General features: G+C 39.4%; 1 protein-coding gene across 2 annotated transcripts in view; it reads left to right on the forward strand.

The window, feature by feature from the left end:
• Positions 1-27,395, forward strand: part of ntrk3b (neurotrophic tyrosine kinase, receptor, type 3b) — a 234,992-nt gene that overhangs the window by 176,628 nt on the left and 30,969 nt on the right. For both annotated transcript variants that reach the window (XM_086071367.1, XM_086071368.1), the window contains one exon: positions 14,761-14,949. In XM_086071367.1, coding sequence (XP_085927493.1) covers positions 14,761-14,949 — 189 coding nt within the window. The remainder of the gene's footprint in view (positions 1-14,760; positions 14,950-27,395) is intronic.

Consider the following 27,395-nt stretch of genomic DNA (forward strand, 5'->3'; position numbering starts at 1 on the left):
CATGGTAGACACGCCAACCAAAGTCGTCGTTTGACTTTTTTCTTTTCCTTTAATTTGGCGGAATATTGGTTGACAATGATTTCTAAAACGTTGTATTTTATTTAATGTACTGCACATTTAACAATTTACAGAACTTACCGACTTTATTAGAATTGTGGATTGCAAATATACTGGATGCCTTTTCGAGGCTCCTAACTGTCGAGGTTTGGTGTCGCCCGCTCACCTTGGCTGCAAGCTCTCGCATGGCTGCGCCTGTAAGTCATCAAGTCAGCTGCGGCGTCTGACTCCCATATTGAAGAGCTTGTCGGCCGGCTGCCCTCTGCTACTGTACTTCACTGGATCCGGCGCCGCGCCGCGCCGCATGTCACCGGAGCATAACGGATAGAGTCACGGGGGAGGAATTCGTCAGCATTTAATTGACGCTCAGATCACCGTTGTCACACTCGGCGGTCTCGTCTGAATGTGTTCCTGACGGGGCCCTAAAAAAACGACCCCGGGTTATAAATACGCCCCTGTCAATCACAGTCAGGTGTCCGCAGGTATAAATATATCCTGCTATCACCCCTGCCATGCCATTGCTATGTTATACAGCACATTGAAGTCTCCTCTCCTTGATGTATATTTCTCTCAGAGCTGGCCAAGAACCCAAAGTGCCACATCCACACAGCACATTGATAGATGTGCTATCGATATAGATACGCTGTCGTACCTCTCACATGGTTAGGCTGCAAATACGACATGGCTCAGCCTCCGTTTGTGCTATTGTTTGCGTCAGCGTGTTAAACCCTAATCAGCTACAAATGTGGCTCACACTAGTGATGGCAAAATGAAGCTTCATGAAGCATTTGCGATACTTTTTGACTCCTCTAGATGGTGCTCTTGGTTTAAAGATAAAGGTAAGTGCAATGAAAATGGAATACATTTGCATTGCATCTTTGAATCATGAGTGCCATCTTGAGGAGTCAAAAAGTATCGCAAGTGCTTCATGAAGCTTCATTTTGCCATCACTAGCTCACACAGTCTTTCAACTTTTACATGTAAGAAATCCCATTGCCTCAGGTCTACTTGGAGATATCCTAACCCCGCTAACCACTTGAACCAACCCTACTGGCTTTACTGTAATCCCCAAGGCCTAGTGACCTAACCTAAACCTACAACTTCCTGAACCCCAAATCCCGTAAACCTAACATCCCAACCCTATATCATGTCCCTAATCTATCCCTTCCATAGTCATAATCCAGACTCAAAACCTAATTTCATTGTGTCTCTAACCCTAACTCCCAACTTTAACTGTATCATGTCCCTAACTTTGTCATGTTCCTTTTTTTTTTTTTTTCTTAAGAGCTCAGTATTGTTCATTCGGAAATGTCATCATCATTGCTCTTTTTTATTTTTTTATTATTATTTATTTTTTTGTGTGTGGGTGAGTATGTGTATGTGCGTGCGTGCGTGCGTGCGTGCGTGCGTGTATTTGTTAGCTCACCAGAAAACCTATTAGAAAAAATCTCATACCGTTCACCTAAACCGAACACCAGGAGACCCGAGGGGACCAAAGAAAACCAAGGAAGGTGAAATCCAGCACCGACCAGACACCCCCCACCAGAACTCCTCCCCAGCCCAAGAAACATCCAGACCCCAACAAATCCAAAAAACATAAAATCAGGGAGGCCTCAAGAGACCAAAGGAGAGACCGAGAACTTTGTCATGTTCCTAATACTACCTCCATAGCCTAACTATTTCACTCTCCTAACCCACTAGCCCAAATTTCAAGATGTCCTTATTCATCTTACACTCGCCATATCATTTCCCTAACATCCAAACCCCTGCCCCCAATTCTAGCGCGCTAGCCCACACTTCATTACACATCTAACCCCAACTCTGACCATAAATTCATCACACCTCTAACTCAAACCCTAACCACATCAGCCTCAACCCTAACCCCTTGACTTCTTCCCTGACCTTAACCCTTAAACCAAGGAAGCAGAACAATTATCACAGTCATTAGGGTCTGAACGCCAGATGGTACAAAACCTTCTTGGAACCACAGAAATCCATCTCCTCGATTTGGCGCGGCAGCACACTGCAGAGCTTCTCAATTTTATAAGTGACTGTATGAGTATCCTGGTGAATATTTATTGTACACGACCTCCAAAAAACTCACTCAGTAGCACACCTGCAAAGAGAGAAGAAAAAGAAATGAGTGTGTGACACTAGTTTCACAGATCAATTTCAAAATTGGGTGCAGGTGTCTGTGAAAACAGGATACACGAAAAAGTTGAATGGACCCATGATAGCCACGTTTTTTTTTAAAGCAGCCATTTTGGGTAAATTCCAATAATTATACTTTGACAAACTCCTACTCGGAAATTAATTCAATCAATCCACATGAGTGATCATCAGGTGCACCGCTGGAAAATTATTTCTTTTCTACAAAAAATCTCTGGAAAATATTTTATTTTCTACAATTTATCTGTCTTTGTTCATCTACCTTCATCAGTGATGATTCATGACAGGTAGAACAAGTAAACTCGCTAGCACTAGATGGGTGATGGGACAGGCTTCAAAATAGTTTTGTATTCAACGAAACAGGCACCACATTTCATACTGAGTAAGTCAGTTCATGATCCTCATTTCTGATTTTGGCTTTGGTGTTGAGCCATATTTTAATTGTAAAATATCAGCATTGGCCAAATAAAGATAGCAAAAAACTGCCCTCGACAGATTGCTGATGCCAAAAGTCATCTCTTGCCGTTTCCAAGTCAGGTGCTCGCGAGATCTACTTTTACCGCCATCAAAGCCTGAGTTCCTGTTCCTGCTCGCTCTCCGCTTGAGCGTAACGAATGCGAATGAAAGCATCGAGGCAAAGGAGTGTGAAGGGTGATTTACAGTATGTTGGTGCGTGGTGCTCGGATGTGTAATTACAATTAGATTGACCTCCACATGCACGCCTTGCCTTGCTTCCTTCCTTTACGCTCTCTCACCCGGGCTGGCTAAGATTGGTCGCCGACACGCCACCAGAGAGATGTGAAGCAAGTCAAGCAGATGTGCTCGAGGTTACTCTTGTACGCCGTGTTCCGAGTAGCTGTGACAATTGTACGTTTGTTTATTTTAAAAAAATGTGTTGGGATTTAGATGTTTCTGGGGTTGGTGAAGGACTATGGTTGGTGGCCCGGTTGGTGGTGGGTGGTGTCTGGGCGGTGCTGGATTTCACTTTCCTTTCTTTTCTTTGGTCCTTCCTCGGGTCTCCTGACGGCCTCACGACTCTGGCTGGATTCTGAAGTGTTCGGTTTAGGTGAACGGTATGGGATTTTTTAATAGGTTTTAGGTGAACTAATGCATACACACTCACACACGCACACACACACCCACATACAAAATAAAAATGTATAAAAATGATGATGACATGTCAAATCGGTAAAATTACCGAATGAACTGAGCTCTCTAGAAAAGAAAAAAAAAAGACAATCAAAAAAGTCTAGCATAACTTGGACGAGAAGTTGCAAGAGTCTTACTGATTTAAACGGTGAAGCAGCATGTGGTCTATTTTCCTGAGGTTATTCTTTGGCACGACATTCCAAATAATTGTAAAGAATTGTACGTTTGTTTGTAAAATCAACACAGGTTAAGATCAATGCTGACAAAACGGAGTCTTACTGCTTTACGTGGTGATGCAGCATATGGTTCACTGTTCAGTAATATTATGTGTTTTATTCCATCAACAATTGTGTATTTATCACATGCATATCATTGCCATTCTGTGAAAAACACTTATGTCCATTTATATATATATATATATATATATATATATATATATATATATATATATATATATATATATATATATATATATATATATATATATATATATATATATATATTATTATTATTATTATTTTTTTTTTTTTTACGGTTTTAAGTTTATGGGATGAATCTTAAACATTCTAACGTGAATGCAGACATCCCAAAAACAAAAAAAAAATAAAACAATAAAAAAGACAGGACAGCGACGATATGGTTCTTTGCCCATGATTATTACTGTAAACTCTGTTCCTGGGAATTCAATAATTTTATGTTTGTAAGAACAACAAAACAATTGCTTCACACCTACAAGTTTCAAATGAGTATTAATGCTCTGATTGATGACAAAGCATCTGATTGTTTACCAAGGTTATTTGGAAAAGTTACACTTCTCAGAACTGTACACAATTGTTTGTTTTTATAACCTGAAAACACCAAAACAGTCAAGTTTCATGTAGCCGAGAGAAGAAACCGTCTGACTGCTCGGAATAGTGTAGCAGCATGTGGATAACGTGAACATTTTCTACGATATTATCGTTGTATAAACATACAACACTGACATGACATATTGTTACTGCTTATATTGGTGACGTGTTATGCGGCTCCTTACCCACATTTATTCCCATTCGCTATGTTCCGTACATGTTGAAAATGGTGAACACGAGGCCTCACAACATTCACTGCTGGTGAGACAGCAATTTCCTGAGTGTATTTTCTTCTGTTGTCGATGCTTGCTGGTCGTTTGGAATACATGTCGGCTTAAACGCTGATTCCTGTGACTTTAAAGGCAAATTTTTAGGACCTTGCGGCATTGGCTTTAGCATCCTTGCTAATCTGGCTCATGCTTTTAATCGTGGCTTGTGAGATTTGAGGGGCTTTTGGTCAATATCGTAATTTTGCTACGCTGGTTTGCGCTCTGCTCACGTCTGCAGTGTGTGTGTGTGTGTGTGGGTGTGTGTGTGTGTGTTTGTGTTGTCTGTGCACAATGTGAAAACATGTTGTCTCCTGGGAACACAATGCAGTAGCTGTCAGTCAGTCGCCCATAAATATTTATACGCGGCGCGGCGTTGAGGTTCTGCCACTGCCTCTTTTGAGCGCTTTCAATGCCGCCTCGTGTTCCACGGGCATTATCCCATCTCCCTCTCGTCGCCGCCGACCAGTGACATTGTCCCTCCGCCGCGCCGACGTTTAGCATTCCGACGTGCGACCGTCGAGTCGGCTGCGCTAATGTAAGCGATATTTACATGCAAGCCGGCGTCGAGGGAATCGTTGCCCATTTCAGCGCAGTGATGATAAATGAAGCCTTACGTGTGCGACTGTGTGTGTACGCGTCTTTGTGAGCCAAATGGGTTTGCGTGACAATGCCACAATGGAATTTTCTTAATAACTTTTTTCCTGTGAGGAGAAGAATGCAAAGTGGCTCAGCTCTTTGTCAATTTGTAATACAGCAGGTGGGGTTTTACGCATGTTGGTTTTTGATGATAAAAATGGTCATAAATCCAGAAAATGGAGCCTGTCGTCATTTTCCGTCATTATTCTGATGCCATTAACAATACTTTTAAGGTGACACAGCATGAAAAAGTTGTATTTGTAATAGCTTGTATACAGATACAGTGAGCACCCACGAGACCCACCTGCAAGAGGTGGAAATCTGCGATATAGAGACCAAATACTCACAATTTAATATTACTTACTATATTATTTGTTGCTCCTAGTTGAAGTCTACTGTAAAACTGGCACATCAAAGAAAATTAACCATTGTATATTTATTCGGGGTGTCAGGTGATTAAAATTTGTAATCATAATTAATCGCATGACTTCAATAGTTAACTCATGATTAATCACACATTTGACATCTGTTCTTAATTTACAACAAAATGTACAATAATTTTTCATACTATTGTTAACATAAAAGTTGAAAAATAAATAAACTCATAGAAATATGGCTGCATCTTTTCGTCATTGATACAGTAATTTCATCATAATTCATCAAATTTAGGTCAAATTTGACTTGTGTTGAGTTCATTTTTCTGCCACTAGATGGCATAGTTGCATTAGTAAGACGTTACATACGTAAACATAAAGTAACAAAGTAATAAATTCTGCACATTTTTTAAATTGTAAAATACAACTTGACCCCAGTCTCCACAAATATATGCATTATTATTAAATGTATTACTACTCAATTTTGGCGTGGACGTGTCTGCTGCATTGAGACTGGAATTCCCCCAATACAGGCTTTCCAAGTAAGGGGTGGTCGTTAATCGCGCAAAAAATTTGTGGCGTTAAAGGAACTTTAAATTAACTCAAAATTGATGCACTAATTTTGACACCACTAATATTTATAAACCAAAATGTTCCACCAAACCATATCATTTTGTTTAAAAGTATGTCAGCTTCGCTACCATCCAATAGGAACAAACAGAAATTAGCATAGAAGCTAAGCTAAGTATAAACCTTCAAACAACTGCATCTTTTGACAAAGTACAAACAGAAAAATACTCACCGGCGTGTATTCTCTCTGCTCTGTGGGAACAACCGATTAGTAGGATTAGATTAGTCAATGGGAGTAAAATGAGGACATTCTCTGCCTCTGCCTTCTTGCTTTTAATTATGCTGCATCTCTCTCAGAAGAGTGTCAGTGCTGTCTGGTATGTTGCAGCACATTATGATCTACTACACTGGAGGAAGCACAATAAATTCCAATTTGTGCAAGTATTTGAACCCGACAACACTGACTATTCAGAAATCCGCCTGAAGAAAATGACAACGTTGAAGGTTGAAGCAAGCTAGTTAGATTTCAATCCAATTGAAAGTCAAACTGTACACAGGAGGATACCCTCGCAATCAGACACACATGGAACATGACTGTGAGAATAGATCATCAGTTTTGTTTACTTTTCCTATGAAATATACAGATTAACATATTTCTTTAAAATGTTCTGGAATGATTTAGCATCTTTTTATTTTGTTAAAAAGTTTATGACTCTTTCTGTGTAGTCAGTACGAGGTCACTGCAAATGTTGATTCTGCTCGAAGGACACGCACCGCAGCCTCGCTTACGACAACAGATATACGGGACGTTTTCAAACGTTGTCCTTCCTCCTCGCTCCCTCCTGCCGTATTGTTGGCGCCGTAATACTGCGGGAGCGAACGGGGAGTGTAAATCTCCAGTAGTCCACGTTGCGCAGGACGATAAATATCAGCTGTCCCGCAGTAGTAGGTCAGCAGCATAAACCGGAAAGGACATGCGGGGGTGGTCCGTTGCAGGGGGCTGTTCAGTTGGAAGTTGAGTGACGCCATGTGTCAGCTTAGTTATTTTCATTCTCCGAGAGGTGAAAAGGCTAACACGTAACCAGCAGGCATCTTCACACAGTGCTGGCATGTGGTAATTAAGTGCCCTAATTGTGCTACTAATGCGACCCTTTCACCGCCAAACCAGTTGCAGAAGCAACAAGAATTGTACAGAGCAGACACAGAACACAATGTGCAAGGTCACCCATTGGAAAAACATGGAGCGTTTCAAAGAAAGCCTGAATAATGAAGAACATGCTGCTTCACCACATCTAATTTGATACCTGACTCTTATCTCAGTTCATAAATATTGACTGTCAAACCCAGTTAGCCAACCAACAGCTAACCCTAATAAACCAGCAGAAAAAATATAAAATGCTTCTCCCAAAAAATCCAGTGCTTAGCTATTTCTTACTCATTCACTCCCAGCCATTTTCACTGAAGCAACCCCCTTCGCTCCTGGCTGTTTTACTGGATTTTGACTGATTTTGCAAGGCCCACAGAATATTGTGTTCTATTGCTATAAAAACATGGAACCTACCAAAAGAAAGATTAGAGTCTCTTCATTCATCTATATGTTTCCGTTTCGCAGCCATTAGCATTAGAATATAGCTAAGTTTCATCATTATTCACAAATCTGTTCAAAACACTGGGGGGAAAAAAAGCTTTTTTTGCAACATGGCCCTGGTTGATCTCTTATATTCTGCTGCCACCTGCTGGTCTTTTTTTGTAATAACTACCATTGCTTTAAGTGCCCTTTTTAAGGTCAGAGGCTGCATCATGGCCTTCTGTATGCTCTAGCATAAACAACATAAAACACGTATAAATATGTTTTTGGGACTATGGCAATATTTAAAATAAAACGTTTTTGTACGTTTTTGGGAGCAAATGAGTTAATTTAAAAAGTACTTTGTTTGATGGTGTTATTTTTGACTTTTTAAAATATATATTAAATGTAGAAATCTATTTTCATATTTTTCCTTCTATGTATTTTTATGATTTTTAATTTATTAATTATTGTTAAATTTGAATTGTTGTAATTTTTGAAATTATTGTTTTAGTTTAAAAAAAAATTGGGGGGGGGATTCCCTTTTCCCTCACTCTTCATGGTTGATACGTTTTATGATCCCCACAATGGGTGAATTTATGTGAAACAGAGGTTGACTTTCTATTTTTGGTGTGTTGTTGTATTTAACATTCTTCTTCGCCTTCCATTCAAAAGAAGAAGAAGAAGGGTAGTCATGGGAACTAGTTTTGGGTTTCCACAACAAGGATTTACTGCATCAAAAGGTGCAGATTAACCCACCGGGATTGTAACTTTGGCTACAATGCGAGACAGGATGTTTGTTAAGGTAAACTATTTAAAAAAAAAAGATAAAAAAGATCGTAGTTATTAAGCGGGCGTTTCATCGTGCGCTGTGAGGGACTCCTCTTCATTTAATTTCTGAATGTAGCCTATAATCAGCTGCTCGTGCTTAAACAGTTTACTCTCCTTGTACCACCCGACGCACTGTGCACTCAGGTACTCCATTTTTTTGGGGCACTCTGAAAAACCGAACGGCACATTTGAACAACATTCTTAGTGTCCGTACGATCTTCGTAAAACCGTGTGCTCGGAGCGCATTTCCGTGAAGGTGAAGCAACGGGGATTTTGGGGGCGAGGAGGTCTAATGTTCATGGTCTCATTTTATGTGAAACAAATTTCCCCTCAACAAAATGGACAATTTGTGACTGGTTCGAATTACAACAGCAAGAAAATCGGCTATTGAGCAAAGTCATGCCTCGATAGACTGAAACCGCAATAACCGGACCGCAACGTAGCCCGAGAGCTTTTGCGTTTATGCGTTTTGCAATGCAAAATGCATCCTACTATCCCAAATAGCCCCGTATGCTAGAAAATAGCAAATGATCATTGAGAAGAATGATTTCCATCGGCGAGACTTTAGTGTCAGTGAGTTGTGCTCATTACTCGGGCGATGATTGGTTTCTTTGATAAGTCCCTGCGATGATCCAGCCCTACTCATGTTTTTCCACCACATGTGAACTTAATTGGGCTCCCGTCCGTCATTAATGAGAAGCCTCTCTGTGAGTTATTCTTCCTGTGTTCTCTTGTTCGTGTCCTCCAGTTAAATCCAGTCCTAATTAACTACCTTTGAAAGGGAATCTGTGCGATAATTACCACAAGGAGGTGCAACGGAAGCAATCGCACTTTGCAAAATTTATTCCACACCACAGGGATTTTTCTTTGTGTCCCGAGAATCACCTTCAATGTCCACTTTAGAAGCGGAGACACGCCTGCGCAGCTATATTGTCATTTTAATATAAGGAATATAAAAAATCAGTCACAAGTAAAATGAGAGTGATAAAACAAAAGGGGGGAGAAAAACCTAAAGAGTGCAGTAAAAAGGAAAAATGTCAGTTGCGCCACATTAAGTATACATACTTGTTCACTTCTTATTGGATTTTTCTTTCAAACTTTCTATGGGGTCATTCTGACTGTTCATATTTAACTAAATGTCACCCAGTGGACCTCTGCCAAGGCCAGACAAGCCGACTGTTTATTTTTTAACCCATAGATGTCAAATGCAGACAGCTTTAATCAGGATTTTGTCACAAGGCTGAGTGCAAAATTCTCTGACATGTTCAAAAATGTTCTAAAAAAATATATATATAACTTTTGCATTTATTTACTCAAGCGAAGAATTTACCAGACATAGACACGCTGCAATTCATCGATTTGTCGAGGGACAACTTTTCAGTTTTACAATGGATTGCTTAAGTATCTTAGATTAGAATTTTCTATTCATGTGTTCTTTTATTCTTAGTACCAATCAATAATGCAGTGGAATGAGAGGCGGAATTAATTGTTCCCTTCGTGAGTTTCCAAATGTCAAATAAAGAGCCTGAATAGTTTTGCAAAATTAGGGCAGTAAGGCGAAGTTGTAACCAACTCATAAGTGTTACTTATTAGGTTTGTGAACATCCTTTTATAAGGCGTTTTTTTGTTTAGTTTTTTTCCCTCAAACCAGCTCCTGCAAATTCGTAAAAAAAAAAAAGGTTACGTTTTGCAGTTAAGGTAACGGTTAGCGTAGATAAAAATACAAATAAATCAAAACCGTTGGGGAGAATGTCTGGACAAGGTTTAGTGAACATTTACGACTTTGAACAAACCCTGATGAGAAATCAACATTGCAAACACTTGTGATGAAAGTTCGCTCCTTCAGTGGAATACGGGCTTTACAGTTCGGGTTCAGGGTTCGCCTAACCGGAACATTTCACAAGTTACAGAAATAACGAGCCGTCTGTTTGAGGTCAGCACTTTCTGTTACATTCTGTTACATTCTCTTTTGACTCAATTCGAGCTGCTGTTATTACCCTCCTATCCAGAAGGTGGCGCAGGGGACTTGTTGCCTAATGTGTTTGTGAGGATCCATGATGCTACCCACTGGCAAAAACACACAAAGTTTTTTGGGGGGGAGTGGCCGAGTTGCAGCACAATGTTGCCTTAAAGCTCTTCGATCCATCTGAGCGATGCGCAGACAGCGGAGTAATGAAAGAGACGATTTGGAATCTGGGCGTGGGGTGTCGGTAGTAAATTACACCGGCATCTTGGAGCAAAAAAAAAAAAAAAAAGATGATGCCGATGTCACGCCTGATCAATCGATCTGAGCGAATTAGCTAATGCACCTGAGGCGGGCGCCTTACATAAACATAAAACACTTTGGAGAAAACGCCGTTGGCCGCGATCGCCGCCGTCGCACATTACGGGCGAGGGAACATTGACAAATGCCGCCCTGAGTCTGCCGTCTGCCGAGGAGTCGGTGAGGGATCTTTGCCAGAGTGGCATCATTCTCTAAGACAAATGGCAGGACGCTGCGCGGGGAAATGTATTAGCAAGCCGGGCCGGGAGCTCATCTTTAAACATCACGCAGCAATCTGGCCCTTTGCCACCATCGGATTCCACATTAGCAGATATTTGCTTTGTTAGGAATTGTGATACAGATGTGAGGTAGTAGTCAAAATGTGTGGCGGGGGTGGGGGTGGGGGTTAACTTAATGTACAAGAAAGGCATAAAATAATTGTCATTTTCACCCCCCACCCCCCTTTTTACAATATTCTACACAAGGGTCCAAATAGATGAGCAAAAATGTGTTTGGAGCCGCAAAACATATGAAGATTTTGATGAAGGAAACTGTGTGTTAGTGTTCATTACAGCTGCACCACAACACAAAAATAGGAGAGCAGCAATAGACATTCATTTTCTTCTTCTACCTTTACTCTTCCCTTTTTTTGGGGAGGGGGAAATTTTTCATACTTTGTTTTTCATACATTTTTAATAGACTTTTCTGCCTTTCTAACAAATTTCTGATATTTTGGGCAATTTTATGCACATATGGCCATTTTCTTATGGTCAATTTATGGCTAGTTTTAGACTTTTTTTTTCTGCCTGTGTTGCTATCAATTTTCTGACAATTTGGGGGAATTTTATGGACATTTTATGGTACTTTTAGAAATTTCTTCTTTTGCTTTTGGACATTGTATACTTTCTTTTAAAATGCTTTCCTTTTCCCTTTTTTTCATGAATTATCTGACTTGTTTGACAATTTTGTGTAAATTTTATGGTCATTTTTGGGATTTCTTTTATTTATTTTTTTAATGTTTTCTTTCCTGCCTTTTTTTATTAATTCCTCTACATTTTTGGTTGTTTTTTTTGCAATTTCATGGACATTTTATGGTAATTTTCTGCTTTTCCCTTTTGGACATTTTATGGTCACTATTGTACATTTTTATGTAATTAAAAAAAACTTTTTCATCTACTTTTCATCTCTAATCTTTTACTGACAACTTAAAAATTTGGACGCCATCATTTTTGAATATTTGATTATATATTTTTTATTTTAATCACAAATCTATTTAAAGAATATTTTCTCTAAAAATAAAAATAAATATGAACAAAAATAAAAAATAATTTCAGCTAATTTATTTTCGAGATCCATAATTGGAATTGCGCACCTGTACCTGGGCCTTTTGTTATCATCTGGGCCTTAGCGTAGGTTTGTAGTACATTGGAGTTGCTGCATATACATATTAGCCGGTCTGGCTTTTTCCATCACTCATCTAAGAAAATTTCGTTTTTACATTGCTCTCAAATCCGAGCGGTCCAATTTTCCCTTTAAACTTGGCAGAAAACCAACGTGTGTGTGCATGTGTGTGATTGTGAGCGTGCGCTTTTGGAACACAGCCATCATCGATCTGCCTCGGAGTCTGATCAGATGGTTTTTCATTCCATTTCATGTGCCCTATTAAAGAGGCACATTTGTCGCAGGTACCATTTTTTGTCCTTTTTTTTCCCCCTTCTGTTTTTAGCCATCGCAATGATGTGGACTTCCTTCATAGTTTTGTGCATGTGAGACCTTTGAAGTCATGGTTGTTTGTTGTGTGCTCTGCATTTTTGTCTTTTTGTGTGCTTTCCAATGAGCGCCCGCTCAGTCGAAGTTCTGGGCATCCCGGAGGAGAAGGAAAACTCAAAAATACCCGTCCTTTTGTTCCTGCTTCTCTCAGAGACACCACTGAGCAAAAATAAAAAGAGGTTGGGGCCCATCTTCTCTTAATACAAATACAAGCCAAGTCAAAGACAAATACAAAGTAAATGGCATTACAAAGGTAGGTAGGTAAGTAGGTTGCTCGATATGTTGGTTGGTAGGTACTACTCTAATACTATGAGGGCGGTGTGGTTCAGCGTTAGAGTGGATGTCTCGCAACCCGGAGGTTGTGGGTTCGATCCCATGCCACTGTGACCACGTTGAAGTATCTTTGAGCAAGATACTGAACCCCCCCCCCAGTTGCTTCTGATGCTGCGTCATCAGTAGGTGAATGAGTAGTCAAATGTAAAGCGCTTTGAGGGCCTGGTAAGGTGGAAAAGTGTATATAAATGAAGTTTACGAGGCAACATGAAGAAATACGGTAAATAGATAGCTTGGGTTTGTTAGGTAGACTGAAGATATGAAAGTGTACACGGGTCAGGTAGCTAGATCAAGGTTGATGTAAGTAGGTCAATTAGTGGTCAATATTTCATATTAGTGGTTGGTTGGTTGGTAGTTAGCGAAGATACTGTCGATAGCTAGCAAGTACCCCCAAACACAAAACCTTTATAATTAATTTCCGCAAGGTTAAGCAAAAACAAAATCTAGCCTCAAATGCAGGCTTGATTTAGCAACATGAAATTTGGGTTGGCCCACAAAAAAAAGGCTTAAGAAGCCATAAAAGCAAAGACACAGGAAGTCTGCCATGTTGGATTGAAGCCGCTATTTTATGGTGATGATGCCCATTTCTAGGAACAAACTTGCCTTTGAGATTTAGTCAGATTGACACTAACTATGATTTGAGTTTTCATCGTGTGTGGGCGGAGCATAGCAACAATTAAAACTCTTGTAAATCAGCACCACAAGTTCAATTTGCCTTTTTTTTTTTTTTGTATCATAAAATGAAAACTCAGGAGTGTTTTGGGAAAAAAACAAGTTTGCTGCTCTAAGATGATTTATTTTGAGAGAATGGCAAAGCGCGCACACACACACACACACACACACACACACACACACACACACACACACACACACACACAATTCCAGCAACGTGTCTCCCGACTGTGCCTGGCAATTTGTCCATGCTGATGCTTCGCTCACGTCCCTAATAAAGTGAGTGCTCCGGTACGAAAGCGCCAACGACAGCAACGGCGGCGCAGCTGTCCTGAATAAATTGCGGCTTTGGCGTTACATCCCACCTCCGCTCCCCATTCTCAGGCTGAGCTCTATTATTGGATGTCGCTTGCTCTTGATTAGCTATTTGCTTTCTTGTGATGAAGGCACTCGGCATTGTGGGTAAGCAGAAAGGCTGTCATCTCTCCACTGCTGTTGACTTCCTGTATGTGTGCCGTTTTCAACATGTCAAAGAAGTCAACAAACATATATTTATAGTGGAAATGTATATTTTTTCAATTTTTATACCACTTTTTTTTTTAAACTAACTCAAGATAGGTTAACCAATAAGATAACCAATAAGATTGTTGCTCAAATTTAACTTTTTTCACCCAAAATTCAATACATTCTCAAAAGAATGCTGCTTCTTTTTTTCTTTTTTTAAATATGCTTAAACTGAAAATTTTCCACTTTTCCTGCAAAATATAGTGTTTTTTTAAATCAAAATTATGTCACATTTGACGACATAATGCCCCCACCAACATTTTTTAAATTAACATTTTTTTTTTTCAAAAAATTAAGACTTTTTCTCCAACATATCTTATTTTTCAGAAATACAATCCTGTATTCTTGTAACATTGACACTTCTCCCCAAAATATGCATCTCTATTTTAAATTTTTTAAATTACCTGTTAAGATTACAACTTTTTTAATCACTAGCAAAAATATATGTAACTTGCAACTTACAAAAAAAAAAAAGGCTTTTTCTTGAGAGTGACATTTTGCCTGCTTTTTCATGATACATTTTCATGTTATTTGCCACATTTTCTTAAAAAAAAAATGCATTTTACATCTTCAAATCACCTTTCTACTTATAAGCTTGACTTGTGAATCAACATCTTAAAATAAAAATCCAAAATGCGCTCACATATTTTAGCGACCTCGATGATGAAAAACTCCCATCTGGTTTTAGGTCCGGTGGCTGTGATCAGTGGCGAGGAAGACTCGGCCAGCCCTCTTCACCACGTCAACCACGGGATTATAACGCCGTGCACGCTGGATGCGGGACCGGACGCCGTCGTCATCGGGATGACTCGCATCCCCGTGGTGGAGAACCCGCAGTATTTCCGACACGGACACAACTGCAACAAGCCTGCCACCCGTGAGTACACAACAATAATACAGTTTGTTTCTCTTTTGAAGGTACTCGAATCTTTTGATGCTTGCTGAATTGAATTCTCATGCGATATATGGTGTCATCAGATGGTCCTTTTTTTAATTAGGTGTCACCGAAAAGGCCACAGACAAAGCAAAACCAGCCAAAAATAAACACTAAAATGTTCTGTGAAAAATGTATCATTAAATTGTTTTATTTATTTTTTTCGTTTTTTACAATAACATTAGAATTTAAGATTAGATTATATTAGTACGTTATTTCTGTTACGGGAATAAAATAAAAAAAATCTAAATATGTAGTTCCTTCTTTAAAAACAAACAAACCATATTTTCCACGCTATAAGGCGCACCTAAAAGCCTTTAATTTTCTCAAATGTGCACCTTATAATCCGATGCGTCTTATATGTGGATCAATATTTGTTAAGTAAGCATCATCTAGTGGATATTATCGCAACCCCAGCCACTACAGTATCCTTCTATTCTATGCGCTTTATAATGCGGTGCGCCTTATATATGGCAAACATTTTTAAATAGGCCATTTGTTGAAGGTGCGCATTATAATCCGATGCGCCTTATAGTGCGACAGACATTTTGAAATATGAGCGATTCCAAGAGAACCGGAATGTTAGTCCCGGTTCCAATCGATCCTCAATGCACATCCTTAAGATGCACCTTATATATTACCTTATTTTTGTTGTAGCATTTTCAGGGTGGCCAAACTATGCTTTGGTACTTTTTGACCTTACAGTTGTTTTCTAAATATCCATGTACCGATATGGACTACAGTCAAGTCCCAAGGTGCACCTCTGCTGTAATTTGCTGTTTATCTTTACAACGAGCCACGCTGAGTCCCCTGAGGCCTTCGCCGTAATGTGCTGTCATCTATTGTGCAGAGCCATGCGGCGCGAGCATCTGGCAGCGTTCTTCATACAGAATCAACTCAGATGCAAATGTGGCAGCCACAAGATCACTTTAAGGCCTAATTAGCCAGCATCGCGTCGAGACCCTCGCTAGAAAGCAGACGAGCAAAGCACAAGTGCGTTGTCTACTGTCTGTATTCCTGGCTGGCTCCCAAAATGGCCATCGGTCAGGCGGCGACGCATGTTCTCCAATGGGGACGGAGGCAAGGGAAGGAAATCCCATTTAGAGGTGATAAATAAATGAGGGCTCTTATGTATTATGAATGGCATGAATTGTTAATGGCCGGCCGTCGGCTGATTTATGACATCTCATGCCGCGCACGCAGCGTCTGATTGCCAGCTAATGAATAAATGACACTCCAATGAAACTTCCACCTGCACGCGGAAGTCGCTCGCAGGATGCGAGGTACATTTGGATGGTCAGCAGAACTCTGGAAAAGAGATGCTGTGAATTCTAAAGCCATCACAAGGTCAGAGTGGCCACTGCTTTTTCCGCCAGTGGTTGGGAGAACAAAATGTCTCCCCACTGTTTCTGCCTGCTCTGAATATGAAAGTCTTGCTTATATCATACTCACCCTGCAATTCTTTCTTGAATAAAATGGAGCTTTTCGTATGAAAAAAACAAAACTGTCCAAAGATCACAATGTTTTTGTCAAATTCACAACTATTTATCTTGGAAAGTAGAATTTTGTTCTTGTAACATTACAGGTTTATTTGTGCTTGAAAAAACTTTTCTGACAAAAAATACAGTGGACCCGAGCATCCTTGTGGTTCAGCACCTGCCGATACACGTTAGCGGAATTTTTTTGCAATATTTTTGTTTGATATATTTTGAACAAAGCCTTTCATATCCAACAAATACGACCGTTTTCCCCCCCATAAAATGCTAATTAGACCCCCTCTCATCTAAAAATTTGTGCTGAAAAATGATCACATTAATCATGTATTAACGCAGATTAATCACTGTATTAAATTTGACCGCAGATGATCCTTGCATGGTTACGTAGCACAGGTTGTGTTTGAGCAATGAACAAAATGACATGCATTCAAGTAAAGCATTTGTATCAATGTTTGTGTATGATATTCAAAATATTTGTTCATGTCAAAATATTGGGGTCATTTTTTCCCATTTTAAATTATGCAAGTAATTAACTGACTAGAAAAAGAGGAGGATGAGTTTGTGCAGGGGAGCAAAAAATGTTGAAGACGTCCTCATAACATTAACTATCAAAAACAATTAACACATAACAGGTGCTCTTCAAATTTGGCGGGCAAATTTTTTTTGATAAGAAAGCTTTTTTAATTAAGCAATTAGTCATGATTAATTAAAATTCTAAAATGGGATTAATCTGATTAAAAATCGTTTGACAGCTCGACTAAAAATATACAACTTATTATCTCAAAAAGTGAGTGGATATGAAGGGAGTGCAGACAATAAACGAGTTGATACAATTGACAGAAGAGAGGGAACGATGGCGCAACGTGATCGGCGACGTCAGAAGATACATGGCACTTTGGTAAAGTCTTGGAAAACATTTATCTTTTCTTTTTCTTGAAAATATGCCATTTTTTAATGACTTTTCAACAATAGAAAAAAATAAATACTACTCAAATATAACTTTTTTCATCGGCACGTTTGCGTGAGTGTCTGGGTGTAAGCTGTGGTTGACACAAGCTACTTTGTTTTACTATTCTTCTGGCCTTCAATAAGCAACTGAAAACCGCGAAGATAAGAAAAGTATCCTTTATAAAAACCCATAACAAATTACCGTAATAAAATCTGCAATATAGCTGGTATGCTGATGATGAACTGTGATACAGTGGATGACCAATGTATACCTGTTTGCCCCTCTGAGTGCATCATAATATGAATCCCACACTCATCACAAGGTCATAATGGTCACCGCTTTTCCAGTCCTTGGCTAGGAAAACAAATTGGCTCCCGACTGCTTCTGCCTGTGCGGAATACGAATGTGTTTCTTACCCTCGGGACACTCAACCTGCAGTATGACTTTTTTCTCATAATGACTTTTTCCTCAAAAGTATTAAAAAGATTAAGGAAAAATTATGAGGTTATTCTTGTGAAATGATATCTTCTTTCCGGAGGAAAAAAAACAATTTTCTTGTAAGGTCATTACTTTTTTCTTGAAACTTTTTTATCAAAAGATACAACTTGTAAAATTACTTATGTTGTGATTTTTTTTTCTAAAAAAAAAAATACATCATATTCCTTCAGCTTATAAACAAATTATTTAATCTTTAAATTTAATTTTAAAAAAATATTATTTTTTTTTAAACATACTCTCGTGAGATTCCATTTTTCTCTCATACTTAATAAAAATATGTCTACATTCTCGTAACCTTATGACCTTTTTTTTCTTGAAAAAAAATCATTTTTGTTGTGTGTGAAAGTGCATCCTATTAAAAGCCCAGGACTCATCACAAGGTCGTAATGGCCTCCGCGTTTCCAGTCATTGGCCGGGAAAACAAAATGGCTCCCGACTGTTTCTGCCTGCGCTGAATATGAATGCGCTCGCCCTGGGAAAGGAAATGCATGTGCTTATCAGTGTGTGTGTTTGCTTACGCGCGTGTGTGCGTGCGTGCGTGCGTGCGTGCGCGCGTGTGTGTGTGTTTGTGTGTAAGTGTTTGCCAGGCTGTGTCAACCTGTGAATGAGAGTGCGGATGTGGGCGGACTGCGAGTGCAGCTCCCGGCCACTGTTTTCCTGCCTCGTCTCTGCATGGCTGTGACTGGTTCCGGTGGGGAGGGGGGGGTAGTGTTGGTGATGGTCTCTGGGGTCCCCCACTATTGTCCAGCAAGGAGCTTTACTGGGCCGAACTGCATTATTGATGGCTGGCCACCGATCTGTAATGTATTCATTCATTTAGTTGAAAGCCTCGCATTCAAGGGAATATGCTGCTGCCAGTTTCACCCCCCCCCCCCCCACGCACGCACACACACACACACACACACACACACACACACACACACACACACACACACACATTGCTGTATCACAGCAGCATGTCCATCAGTAATGTGATGGTCAAGTCCAGTCCGCCATCTCAACCAGAAAACGATGTGGTTGGATAGAAAGCGGCCTGCCTTCAACATTGCCGACACTCGTGTTTTTGTTGTTGTTTTTTTCCCCCCAGAAATTGTTTATTCATGAGGCCCAGCCTAGTGTGTTTATATTTTAGTGTTGTTAAATATCACCTTAGAACAAGACGAGTCCAAGGAGAATGTGGGCATCCCCGTTTTCACAAACGTGATCTGATTGCAGTCGAACTTGGGAGCTGAATACTTTGGATTCAGAATGACCACCTCAAGGTGGCGGCAATTTTTTTCTGTTTGCTGCAAACACGACTTCCCAGAGTTCCTTTGCTATGCTGGCAAAAGTTGATACTTGATTCATTGAGTAATTTTCAGTAGTAAAAAGATCATTTTGTTGTCTCTAATTATTGTGATAACTTTGAAAACGCATTTTGCCACTTGCTGTCGACTGAAGATGACATCACACGTGCCCAGGAAACGGGTAACGACCAATCATGGCTCAGTTTGTTATCACATGACCAAACCTAGAAAACAGGAGGACCGTGATTGGTTGTTACCTGTTTCCTGAACATTTGTGATGTCATTTTCAGTCAACAGCAAGTGGCAAAATGTGTTTTTAAAGCTATTCATTGTACATGAAAAATAATGAAGTTATCATATTCATTAACTTTTTGTTACCGACTGTCTAAATGAGTCAAGTATCACTGATAGCTTGGTTGATGTTGATGATGTCCACGCGCAAGTGACACGTGCGGAATAAGGCTTACACAACTTTTGTAGCATTCATATTATGCGCGTTTGCACTCACTGTTAGCTGCTATTCTCTCAGACTGTAGGGGGCAGTGAAGAGTGCCTACAGCATATTTGCAATACAGCACCACAATAGAGAAGCATTTTTGAAAACTGTCTAAAAAGGCGACACGTTACAAAGCAAATGAAAACAAAGCATCGGACAGTAAATGGGAATGTAAATTTCCCTGTATTTACAAATTGTGAAAATTTTGTTATTGTTGAAATTGTGTAATTTTGCCACGTGGAGCCGTGTGGACCTCGCGGATGCGTCAAGCTTAAAGCTTAAACGCCCCCTGCGTTTAAGCTTTATGCTACCATGCAGGAATCTATTGTCTATTATTTTCCGATATATCTGGAGTTTGCGTGTCCTCCCCGTGCTTTTGTTCAAAATTTCCTTGTAACAAGAAAACTATTTAAAACTGTTGGTGAACGTTTAGAGAAGGTTTAATGCATAGCCTTTTCCTTGTCTCTGTTTTTTTTTTTTTAAATGACCTTTTGGTGTATATACGCAATTACAAACTGCCTCTATCCATACCACATTAGCAAGGAATCAATGTAAATATCCTATTAGCTGATCACTTCAACATCAAAGTGAAAGATCAAAATAGTCACAAAGTACTTGGGTGCTTGACAGCTGTCACGTTGATATTTGATGTTTGTATATCCATACTGTCTTTTAGAGATTGATATTGTCGTTCCACTCTGAATGCTAATTAGCCACGATCGGCAGGCATGTGTGCGATGCCTTTTCTACATCTTGGCTGACTCCCAAAAATAGCTGTCTGTCATGCTAAACCAAAATAAATGACGCCAGCGCCATCAGATTGTCCTCGAACTCCAGTTGAACGCATGGAATCACGAAAGCCACTCAAGTGGGACAAAGTTGTAAAAAAAAAGAAAAAAGAAAAAAAAAGTGACAATTGGATTGGTTGCGCAAGAGAAGGGGAGTAAACAGTGGAGATGCGACTGATTAGGATGTTTCGTTGAGAGCTTTTTTTCTGTTTTATTTTTAATCCGCCGGGCGTTAGGCAAAAAAGGCCAATTCCGTCGGCCGCATTAGTGAGATAAAGGCAGAAAGGCAAAGGACAATTCTTTAGCCTAATGACAGATTGCTATCTCGCTGGGATCCGCTGTCTCACAGCAAGTGGCTTTGTTTAATCGCCTGGATTGCTTTTTTAATTACGGATTTGTTACGTCCCGCCGGCCTGATATGAACAATGGCTTCAGAAGAGGAGGAGGAGGAGCGTGAGTTAGTTTAGCTTAGCATTGTTGCGTCCTCGCGGGGTTATTAGCGACACCGCTAAGACAAGCTCGCTCCGTAGTTCCCGTACCCGCAGTAACAATTTATATTGTGAACGATGTAAGAATGATAAGATCATTTAAAGTAATCTAAAGTATGCATTTTATAACCATCTAAAGGCTATGTAGCGCTACCAAACATGTTTGTTTTTTTTCTTCATCAAAGACAATACAGTATTTGATTCAAAGACAATTTTGAGTATTCATTGAACGTTAGCATACCTGAGTTGTTTGTGTCGTGACTTTCGGCGTGTCCCATCAGAGCTCGCCACAAAAAAAACAATTCAATCTCCCATGAACCAAACATCTCCAACAAGTCCAACAAATACGATCATATTGCAATCGTGATGTTAGAAGCATCAATGACAACTTAGCGTAATCGAATGTACTTTTTTTGTAAGCATAGAAAATAACTTTCTTGAACGTAACATAAGTTGGGTTTCCATCCACCCATTTTTATTTGAGTTTTCAAGAAATGCCAAAATAAAACTGAATGGAAACGCTAGAAATTCGAAAAAGGACCCAAAATTCGCAAAAATAAATAAATACCGTTTTACACTTAGAGGAGGTGGATTTTTGAAGCGTATCTTAAAAAGGGAAACGCGAATTTTGACAATGAACTTGCCATAGTAAACAAAACAATTAATTCTCATGAACCAAACATGTTGTTACGTCAATTTAGAGTAATAAAATGTATATATATTTTTTTGTAAGCAAAGAAGATAACTTATTATTTGGTGAACGTAACATAGGTGTTTTTGGAAAAAAAAATCAATTGTGAGTCGTATTAGCCTCAAGGAGAATGAGGTGTCGAAAATGAATTTGTAGCGTGTGTTTCCGTAAACATTAAACATACCTATTACTGTATGTTTTGTAAATTTGGGATCTTTGACTACCTAACCTAATTTAGTGTTGTACATAAATGTGAAAGACAAAGAGTCTTTAATCAACCCAGCGTACATTTTTATAAACATCAGAGACAATTGAGAATCTTCAATGAACTTAACTAAAGGTTGTTGTTTTTTATTAACGTTTGAGACCGTTGAAGTCTTTGACTGACCTAACGTACGTTTTATGTGTTGATGTCCTCGGTTATAAAACGGTTATGAAAGTGTTACAGTTTGCTCAGTCTGACTTTTCCACATGAAAACGTTCAGCTTGTGATTGACAGGCGGGAGAAAACTTTATGTGACTACAAAACATGACAGTCTTGGGAAATAGGATGGGTGGCTGCATAACAAAGACACGCACCGTCGCAGGTACACAACAAAAGCTCTTGCAACCTGACCCGACCGAGTAAATCTCCTGCGAGGAAAAAACGTTCCCCCGGCATCAAGGCCCATCGGGTCAAGCTGGGACAAATGAATTCATGTGCAGCGATGGCGGAGGGTGGGATAGAGATTTAATCTGCTTGCCACTTTACAGCGTGCCAGTTTGCCAGAAGAGGAAAGTGAAGGTTAACGTATGCTACAGCTGCCCGGACGAGCGGACACTTAGCGGCCAAAATGGATGAAAGCGGCGTGGAAAATTGACAAATGGGAAATAAAAGGCGGGAGTTGACCAGCACAAATGGAATATGTAACATTCAGTTTGTTTTGTTCATTTATTTATTTATTTATTTTTAATTTTGGCAGTTTCGTTTCCTCCATAGATGCCGGCAACCCAGACACACCCACAACTGTCTCCAACGTCTCTCACATAAGTTTGAAGACCCCTTGTTTGGAACCAACGGGCGAACCCAGAACCTTTTTTGCTGTGAAGCAACAGTGCGAATGAAACCGTTCCCTCACTGTGCTGCTGCCTCGGTACATAACAATTACACGTCTTCTCTTCTTCGCCTCGTCTGCTTACACTATAAACTAAAGCGGGCCAGCATCGGACAATCGTCTAATCTCTCCGCAATCCTCCCACATGGCTATTGTTGCGGGGCTTCATTTATCAGGGTGATCCCACTGTGTGCCCAGAAGACAATGTGACAGTCACAAAAGCGCATTTCAATATTTTAATCCTGCAGCCGGCACGTGATTGGCTCAATCAAGTGATTATTTGAAACATAGCGTTTTTGTCACCATGAGGAGGGAAATGACTATTAAATGCATGTTTGATGCAATAACGCGGAAAGTCCTCAGTACGACCGCTCGGCTCGGCTCTGCTCGGCTCGGGATGCCGTTGCAAATGTCTTTGAACGGGTGCCAGATCCAGTGGCCAAAATGGCTGCGCCGCAAGGAAGCAAAAGTGACACTAGCGTTCCACTTCTTGACGGAGAGCCCATTTAGCTGCTCAAACACGAGCGACTCGCTAGTTACCACGCTCGATAATCATGAATAATTCTCATCCCCGAGCCCGCCGACACATTCGCTTCCCGAGCCAAACGTGTCGGGAAGATTCACAGTGGAAGTGGATTTTTACACAGCAGTCCTCCGATACGAGTGCAAAGGTGCGACGTGATTTCGTTTGGGATGTTTACTTCTTTTTTTTTTGTAAGTCACAGACGACTTACAGAAGAGTCTTTAACTAAGATACTATTTATTTACGGTGTTATATGATTTATGTACAGCACTCACTTTGTCACAGCTGCTGTTAAATTGCTCTAGAAATAAAGTTGAGTGAGTTTTTCAACGTCAAACACAATTTAGACTCTTTAGACAATAAATGAATGAATAACTAATCTACTTTTTGGTAAACATCGAAGGCAGTTTAGAGTTCAGTCAACATGATGTAAAGTACTTGTTTTTATGAACACCATAGACAATTAAGAGTAATATCCTAATAAATATGTTTTTGTAAATGTTTGACAAAACTGTGTTTTTTGTAACCATTCAAAGACAATTCAGCTCATTATAAGTATTTTTGTAAACTTCAAAGGCCATTTTGTCTTTGACTTGCTTAACTTGTGTTTGTCTTGCGCCTCATTTTTTTCCATTAATGCTAATGATGGGTTTGGGAAACAACAAATATAAATATCTTTTTTGGCCACTCAGAATTGCCCATCCCTGATCTAAGACTATTTAGAGTCTTTGGCTAGCCTAATGCTTGTGTTTTTCAAGTCTTTATGGATTCAAAAGGTGCATATATGCCTTTGTCAACATCAAAGACTATTTTGAGAACCCAATATATTGGTTTTGGTCTCTCATCCAATACAGTTTCTACAGTGAAAGTTAAAAAAACAAAAACAATAATGGCAATTGACTAACCTTAGAGTTTACAATGAATTTAACATACAGTTGTGCTCATAAGTTTACATATCGACGCCTTAAAAAAATCGCCTAAGTCATGTTTTCAGATTTTTCAGCAAACACCAAAAAATGGAAATGATTTAGGCAAAAAATAATAATTATTGCAAAAGAAAAATGATTAGCAATTATTTTAAGAAGGTGACAATTGGTAAAAAAAAATAATAATAATAATTTGCACAATTGTACATTTTTGCAATGCTTAATCTATGGTTTGTCTTTAACATACCCAAATCACATTTTTGTAAATATGAAAGACAATGTTTCACTTAATATGATTTGTGAGCATCAGACTATTGAGGCTTCAGTGAACATAACGGATGCTTTTTAAAGACAATTTAGGTTGTCAATGAAACGAATGTATATGACGGAGTAAATGTTAATGATAATTCTTGATATTTGTATGTACTACATGTTATTCTCCCAACATGTATTTTAGTGAGAAGCACTGAATTCTCTTTGCGGGCCGAGTGTAAAAACTCACATATACAAACAAATGTGGATCGAGACGAGTGACAAACGTGGACGGGCACATCCGTCTCTCGCTAAACAGTCGCTGGTATGGTTTTCGATGAGCGGCACGAGTGAGTCATGAAGTGTGCGTCAGCGGGCACAAACACAAAGCACAGATGGAGGAGAAAGCAGAGATTGTGGAAGTTGACTCAGAAATCCACTATGTGAGGAATGTGATTAAAAGTATTCCTCTGGGATATTTCTTTCCTCGTGTATAATAAAACTAGTCAGCAGGATCAAAATTGGTGACATTTAACAGCTGGCAAGCCGTCTAAACAACCGTTAACAAGGTCAACAACTCGACCATCCATCATTTCCTTTGACTTTTCCAAACATGGTTATCTCTCGCTTTATGTCGGCTACAATTTGGCTATTTTGCTGACCTATAACTTAACGTAAATGTTTCTTTTTTAGCATCACTGAACTGAACAGACTTGAGTTGATTAAAAACTAAAATTCTGCGCAACCAAATGTTCTTATTAAACACGGTAGACGAGAGCAACCGAGCAGGCATGTTTTTGATTTTGATTGTCTATAATGAATTTTGCATGCATACCGATATTTCTTAACATCATACATACATGTTCTTGTAGCTTGGTCACTTTTCGTGAGCTTCATTTTGAGTCTCTGACTCTAACGTATGCTTTTCTTTTTTCTTTTGCTAACATTGTACATTTTTAGTAAACATCAAAGTCAATATAATCGAAACATTTTTAGACAATATAATCTTAATAACTTATTCACTCCCAGCTATTTTCACTGAAGCAACCCCCTTCGCTCCTGACTGTTTTACTGGTGTTTGACTGATTTTGCAAGATACACTGAATATTCTGTTCTATTGCTATAAAACGTACCACGGCTACCAAAAGAAAGATTAGAGTCTCTTCTTTCACCAGGAAAAAAAGTATAATTGTAGCTGTTTCCATTTTGCAGCAATTAGCATGAGAATATAGCTAAGTTTCATCATTATTCACAAACATGTTGAAAACACTGTGAAAAAGAGCTTGACCCTGGCTGTTCTCTTATACTCTGCGGCCTTTTTTGTTATAACTACCATTGCTTTAAGCGACCTCTTCATGTCAGAAGCTGTATCAAAACCTTTTTTAAAAAACGTATAAATGCGTTTTGGGGAGTGAAGAACAAAGTATTTTAAAATGTATTTAGAGTTTTGGGGTTTAATAACCTAATGCATGTGATTGTGTAAGGACATTATATTCTTCAATGAACCTGACAAACGTGTTTCGATAAGCAAAGTGCGCATTACGTTTGCGCATGCGTGAAAAAAAAAGCGAGGCTACCAAACTAGCCGTCATTTGAATGGCGGAGATTAGAGCGTCTTTGCGTAACTGAACACCTTAAAACTTTTAAGTCAACCCCCCCCGATTTCAGTAAACCACATGCCATGCATGTTTAAAATACATTAAATAAAAAGCAGCAACTTTTCAGCGGTTGAAATGTTACAAATCGGAGCCCATTCCATTAGATTCAATTCATTTTCAATGACCGTATGGTAGTTTAGCCTACCCACAATGCACCACGCCGCTACCCATAATGCACTGTGCCGTCGAGATGCGCACTTGGCTTATAAAGAAAACGGTGTCTTCCGTGAACTAAATGTATTTTTTAACATCGAGACTATAATCTTCAATTAACCTCCTATGTCTTTGTAAACATTAAAGACAATTTGAGTCCGATTCAGAAAACTTTACTGTGTAATACTATTTTTAACGAATCCTAACACAGTTGTCTCACTCCTTCTGTTCTCTGCAGCCTTTTTTCACAAAGAACTAATTTCTACACTCTGGCTCTCATTATAAAATGTCCCCTTGTGGCGTTCCAATGCCGCCAATAAATGGGAGAAGAAGAGATTTGCTGCCCCGGCTGCTTTATTTCCACATTCCAATTGTCGGGCAGTCGAAGCAGGATTAAAGAGAGTCTTCCGCAGTTTGACAACATCGTTTATACTCATCGTGTGTTGGACATGTGAGCTTTTTAAAAGGACTACATGCCAGTGGGCATTCTCAAATTTGAAAATAGACAGCATAAGAAAGTGCAGGAATAACCAAACGACATTTAATGTAATCATTTAACGGTTGTTTATGTTTGCCAAACGTTTAGTGCCACTGACGAATATATTCGTCAAATAAAATACACATTTCAACGGGTAGGCTAGGAAGAGGGTCTTGCCCAGCTCAGCTGTGAGATTCAAACTTCTACATAGCTGTACTTACACAAAAATTCCAGTTGATGGGGGTGTTGCATCAATTAGAATTTGAGATATGAAGAAAAAGAAGAAGGAAAAAAAAAAGAAAATAGAAGGGAAAAAAAAAAAAAAAAAGAATTTGAGATATGAGGTATAGGAGCTGAATCTCAAAGTTGTGTGTTTAGATATTTCCTTGTTAAGTTAGCATTTAACTCTCGTGGTCCAATCAACTCACCTGCAACATGCAATTAAAATACAGCTGCTTCCCGGTTGCATTCTGTTTACTCTCTCTGCTGCTTCTCATTATTTCTGGCCTTTTTGCTCGTTGGTTTTGATTCCAAACATCTTTTTGTGACAGTGTGTGTTGCATCGAGTGTGATGTAGCGATGCAGTTTCCCTGCGCAAAAAGGTCACTCTGTG

The sequence above is a fragment of the Leptonotus elevatus genome, chromosome 3 (genome assembly GCF_054856555.1).
Source record: "Leptonotus elevatus isolate MCC_2025b chromosome 3, RoL_Lele_1.0, whole genome shotgun sequence".
Taxonomy (NCBI): domain Eukaryota; kingdom Metazoa; phylum Chordata; class Actinopteri; order Syngnathiformes; family Syngnathidae; genus Leptonotus; species Leptonotus elevatus.